The sequence below is a fragment of the Poecilia latipinna genome, unplaced genomic scaffold (genome assembly GCF_001443285.1).
Source record: "Poecilia latipinna isolate Pla-1442-1.1 unplaced genomic scaffold, P_latipinna-1.0 Scaffold3015, whole genome shotgun sequence".
Taxonomy (NCBI): domain Eukaryota; kingdom Metazoa; phylum Chordata; class Actinopteri; order Cyprinodontiformes; family Poeciliidae; genus Poecilia; species Poecilia latipinna.
The window spans coordinates 12,399-17,917 of record NW_015115631.1 but is presented as its reverse complement, the minus strand read 5'-3'; the positions used below and the strand labels follow the sequence as shown (position 1 = coordinate 17,917).

The window sequence follows — 5,519 nt, the reverse complement described above, 5'->3', positions numbered from 1 at the left end:
AGAAAATATCTGACTTCATCTTTTTTGCATGCCATTACAAAACCCAATTAGCATTTTTGGAAATTCTGGACAAGATGCTACAATGATAACATAGAAAAAAAAGAAAAAAAAAAAACAGGGCCAAACCATAAAAAATAATGTGCATTATAAAGGACTATTAAAAAAATGCACCTCATTAAGTGCTTAAAATGACAGAAAATAATAAAAGACGTGATTTATCATTTGGTTCAGTTGTATTATTGCAAAGTCACTGATTTGTGCTTCAGATCAATCAAATTTTTCTATACATGTATATGAAAAGAAAAACAACAGGTAAACATGAGCAATAGGTCCAAGTGGTTTTCTTAAAACAGTCACTTTGCAGAACTTCAGCATTTTGTGAAGGAGGAAGCTTCTTTCCTTTCAAGTTTTCCCCATCTGGAAATGTAGCATAAATACATAAACAAAACCTGGTGGATTTGCTAAAACTAAAAAATAAAATAAAAAAGGGGGGGAAATAAAAGAAAAAAAAGCCCCTTTCTGTTGGTGTTATCCAAAAAGGCCTTTCTAGTGGGTGGGCTGAGGCGATGGGCTGCATGGGGAGGTCCTGCTGAGTCCATTTATACGGGGAGGCAGGTTGGGATGGAGGATGAGAGGAGGAGCTCGTCACCATTTCTTCAGACGGCAGTACATGTCCCGCTTGCTGCGCTCTCCGGCCCAGGTGCGACTTTTCAGGCGGCATTTCCTCAGGTCGTCCTTGAAGTCTTCGTGGTGCATCGGCCGGTAGGACTGGGGCTCGCACTGGGTCTGGGCGGGACAAGAACACACATTTAGACAAACACACACTTCAGTTTTAACCTCTGAACGTACCGTTAAGTAAAATTGACAAGTACGGCTGTTGTAAATTATGATAAAAGTACAAACTTTGTCCAGGTAACTGGCGATAAGCCATGATGGACACAAAAAAAAAAAAAAAAGCTAGCTTACCAGCTAGTTGGCGTTAGCCGCCTTGAACAAAATGAAGATGTAAGAGTGAAAGTTAAACTTTTACCTGACATTAAATTCTCATGAGAAAAAAATATAAACAAGATTAAATAGTCCTAAAGACAAAATTTAAGACCTTGAAACATTAAAAGGCCAACTTTTTTTCTTTGATAAAAACATTGTAAGACCTTAATTTTAAATACAGTAAGTTGAGACAACAGGAATGAAGAATCAGGAAATGTTTTGGCCTAGAACTCCATGTCATCAGCATAAAGGGAATCTGCAGCTGAACCACCTGGAAAAAAGGGAAGAAGTCTTTGTATCCGCCCTTGAGGATGTAAAGTTCGGGGTAGTGGAGATTGGGATACACGTTGACGGCGCGGTCCCGTTCCCTGACGAAGCGGCACATTCGAGGGCCACGCTCCGACGAGAACTCGCAGTGAAAGACGATGACGACTCGCTTCTCTGGGCAGGAGGGGACGATGGGGGTCTTGAGGAGGAAATCCTCCACTTGGTCTTCTTGGTGGAGGTTCAAAGCCCCCTGAGACAGAACAGGGACAGCTCAGAATACAAAGAAGTCACCTTTATACATGTTTCTACCTCATCAGGTTAAAACTGAAGAGAAAGTTCATTTATTTATTCTGTTCAATGGGTTGACTTACTTTGATGTGTCCACCTTCAAACTCGTAAGGGTAGCGACAGTCTATGACGATGACCTGATCTACGAGGTGATCAAACTGGCCGGTGAGAGCTGCCACCATCTACAAGTCGACAGAACGGCCAATAAAGTTATGAAAACAAAATGTATCCATGCAACGAGTTCATGGAGATGTTAGGCAGGATGAGAGTACTCACCATTTCTGAGGTAATGTACTTGAGGTCTTGATGTTTTCCATCCACCGTCGGAAGAACGAAAGGCTTAAAAAGACAAAAGGTAATTGGATTGGAAAAGTTGTTTCCTTCTTTAAACAACGACGAGAGCAGAGGGGTTTCAGTCTCTCTAACCTTAGTGAAGTCTCCGATCAGCTCATTGGAGCCGTCCGACTTGTCCAGAAGCTTCTCGATCTCTGTGTGACAGAAGGACTTGGACCGCTGGAGCAGCGAACAACTCTGGAAGAAGAATGGAAAAGGATTTGGGTACATTACTCCAAAAAATAAAACTCAATCAGAACACTCTGAAGAGGCTCTGATGCTGTGGATTATTACAAGCTAGAACCGAACATTTTGACTTATCCACTTGCAACTTCAGCATAACTGAACTACAAAAATTACTGTGAGGAAAATTGTGGATTCACAAAACTAATTAGCTGGAAGTCATGACCTTGTTTAACAGTTCCACAGCAAATGTGGCGACATTTGCTAAGAGCAATAGAAAACAGACTGAAAAATGTAACCTAAAACATCTTTACAGCACCAGGACAGAATACATTAAACATTTTTACACTCAGACACTCAAATTCTGCTGAAGCTCAGAATAGCTTGCGAGCACCTAAAGTTCTTGCATATGGTGGGCATTGAGAAACTATCGAAACTATGAAAAACTTTTCAAGTTTTTCATAGTTTCCCCTTTTAGGCAGAGCAACTCACCGTTCTCGGAGATTCTGGACTTTGGTCCAGCTTAGTGAAAGGTGTTCCTGCGACGCTCCGCCGCCTCTTCACCCTCACTGGAGTGTTTTCATCTGCAGGGCAGTCGGGACGCTTCACGGCGGGGCGGGACACCGGGCTGGGCATGGAGGGAGAGCGAAACAGGTTCCGTGGCCGACACCGGACGATGGGCTAAGGAGAAACGGATCATTTCTAAAAACCAGTCTTCATTTCACATCTCTTTGTTGTCATTGGTGCATATTTTAATAACTTACAGAGTCCTCTCCTGTATTGTCAGCCATAAGCGGTGCAGTGAGCAAGCTCGCCATTCCGGTTGGCATCCCAGAGTCATCCTGCAAGAAACCCTTCATGAAATCCTTTTCCATTTCATTAAAAAAAATAAATAAAAAATCTAAATGCATTTACGTTTGAACGGCATCTTACCACCATGTTGTCATCGAGTACGTCCAAAAAGCCGTCGTCTTCGTCGTCGTTCAGAGAGGAGGTCAGGGAGGAACGCCTCAGGAAAACAGGGCTTGAATCGTATTCAAGCTGCTGGATTGGCGGCGGAGAAGAGAGCTGCGAAACAAAAAAGAAGACAATTTGTTTCTTTCTAAAAGCTCCAGAACAAACATGGTCAGATTCTTCGAACGTTTTCTCACCATGAGAGCTGGAGCGGAGCTAGGACGGGCAGCGAAGGCGTCCTTTAAATGTCCTCCATTGAAGGAGCGCCCGCGACTCCGAGACGCGGGCTTGGATGGTTTCTTGAATTCAAAGAACTCCTAAGTGTAAAAAAAAAAAAAAAAAAGAGGAGAGAAAAGAATTACACATTTTAAATTTGAGGAATATCTACCAAAGGCATCTGTAAAAGAGAAGCGAGTTCTATTCACAGCGACATCCATGTGTTTCAGCTAATAGCCTGGGTTTTATCGTCTTTATCCACATTAATCCACTTGAAGCAGAGAAGATTTAAACAATGACTTCGGAGATTCTAAATGAAATGGAGTCAAATTTAACCTGAAAGATGCAATGCCATCGCCATGGTAACAGTATTTCTAGATGCTTTGGAGGGAGAAATGATCCACTGACCTCTGGCATGTTCTCCTTGTTGTCAAACTGAGAGACGGAGGGCTTCATTTGTTGAGGTTGCTGGCCAAATATTCCGTAGCGATTGGAATCCGTCTCCTGTCCTTTCAGAGCCGGACTGAAGCCCAGGAGCTGGGGCTGAAATGGGAACCAGTTAGCCAACCACTGATGGAAACCCCACTTAAATGGGCAGTATTATGCATTTCCAAGACACATGGAGCCGCTTTATTGTTACAATCAAGTAACTATGTTATCTTTAGTTTTTATAAAAATGCTATACATATTAAATATGACTTCAAAGAAATTTTGACTTCCTAATTTAATGCCTTAACAGTGGGACCTCTGTCTCTTTAAGAAGCTCCTGTTCTTTCTGAAACTCCACCTTCAGGAAGTCATCACAACATAACTTCTATTAATCCTTTGTCACTTTTATCAGTGCTTCGTTAAGTAGTTTATATAGACACGTTACAATGCGACGCCCCCTAGCATAAAACTGCTCTGCAGTGACAGCTACAATTGGTTTTAGCCATCATGTCAGCGAAACGCGCTAAATCTTAATGTTACGTGTGACAAATAAAAGAAAAAGGGACACAGTGCTTTGCTACTAACTCCAGCAACTAGACAACAAGGTCAGGAAAAAGATTGAATTAAAAAAAATAGTGAGGGAGAGGGAAGTAGGCTAGTTATGCTAGCTTGACTTTGAGAACTTTAATATGTAGATGTGCTCCAGAATTTAGTGTTTTGATTCAGAAAAAAAATTAAATGGTGACTTACCAACTCTGACAGATTATCAGTAAAGCAGGTGTTTAAATGAGCTAATCAACCATTTCTGTGGTAGATTAGTTACCACAGAGGTTACTTTTTTTAATAATTGCAAAATAAACATTGAGCTTGAAAACAAAACTAACCCTAACCCCAAACTAATTATTTTGTTAATGGAACTGTTCTACCACAGTTATGGATGGCATGTAAAAGAATTGTCTCTTCCTCTCCACCACTGTTTGCACAAGTGAAATTTCAGGTTGGAAACAATAACATGCAATGCATCTATAAAAACTTTACATGCTCAGTTTAACCAGGTGTTTGCCAATTGCTGCTTGCTAATCTGAAGGAGTCGAGTGGCGACGTCGCACTGTGAAGGTCCAACCTGCTGATTTGAACAGCTGAATGGTTGCCATGGGAGATCAAATTATTTCTCTAACATGCATGAATCAAAGCAACATTCCAGGTATGTTTTTAGAACATGCTGTCAATTTACATAATACTGCCCCTTTAAAGTCTTTTTTCTGCTTCACTGTTATATTTTTTCATTTTATCTTATATAAATCAATTAAAATCTTTGTTTTAGAAATTAACATTTCATTTAATAATGCAAGAGAAATTAGTCAAAATACATAGTGATGGAAAAAAAATAAACTTACTGGCAATGAGTTGATTCTTCTAATTGGCATCTTCCTATAAAATAAAGAGAAAAGATGGAATTTGAATTAATACAGATCATATTTAGACAACAATTCCCTACTTTTACATGTAGATAGCCCATTTAGCTCCAAATTTACTTTTAATGGCTACTTCATTGATACAATTCAGCAGGGAAACGAGTCTGAAAAATCCTAAGACTTTGTTATACATGACCAAGGCTTTTGCAGTAAACTACTAGTCATTTAGCATGAATAAGTTAAAATTAGCTCAATTTCCATTCTTAATATTTTTTGGAGGGATTTTGTTTAGAGACAAAATCCATTTTATTTAAAGTTTCTGTTGCATGTTTTTCTGATTTCTGTTTTATTGTTTTTTGGTTGTCATATTTTAGATTAAAAAAGTTTTTTATAATTTATTTGTAATTTGGGCTGCATGGACGGAGAAAAAAAAAATCTGATTTTGGT

The 5,519-nt window shown here is 39.7% G+C and overlaps 1 protein-coding gene across 1 annotated transcript in view; it reads right to left on the bottom strand.

Annotated features, from left to right (window-relative positions):
• Positions 1 to 217: 217 nt before the first annotated feature.
• Positions 218 to 5,519, bottom strand: part of cdc25b (cell division cycle 25B) — an 11,975-nt gene continuing 6,673 nt past the window's right edge. The window contains exons 4-14 of the mRNA XM_015022460.1: positions 5,055 to 5,107; positions 3,637 to 3,771; positions 3,210 to 3,329; positions 2,992 to 3,126; positions 2,823 to 2,900; positions 2,551 to 2,739; positions 1,969 to 2,073; positions 1,819 to 1,881; positions 1,626 to 1,724; positions 1,259 to 1,504; positions 218 to 786 (exon numbers count right to left, since the gene is read on the bottom strand). Of these exons, the coding sequence (XP_014877946.1) occupies positions 646 to 786; positions 1,259 to 1,504; positions 1,626 to 1,724; positions 1,819 to 1,881; positions 1,969 to 2,073; positions 2,551 to 2,739; positions 2,823 to 2,900; positions 2,992 to 3,126; positions 3,210 to 3,329; positions 3,637 to 3,771; positions 5,055 to 5,107 (1,364 nt within the window). The 3' untranslated portion in view covers positions 218 to 645. The remainder of the gene's footprint in view (positions 787 to 1,258; positions 1,505 to 1,625; positions 1,725 to 1,818; positions 1,882 to 1,968; positions 2,074 to 2,550; positions 2,740 to 2,822; positions 2,901 to 2,991; positions 3,127 to 3,209; positions 3,330 to 3,636; positions 3,772 to 5,054; positions 5,108 to 5,519) is intronic.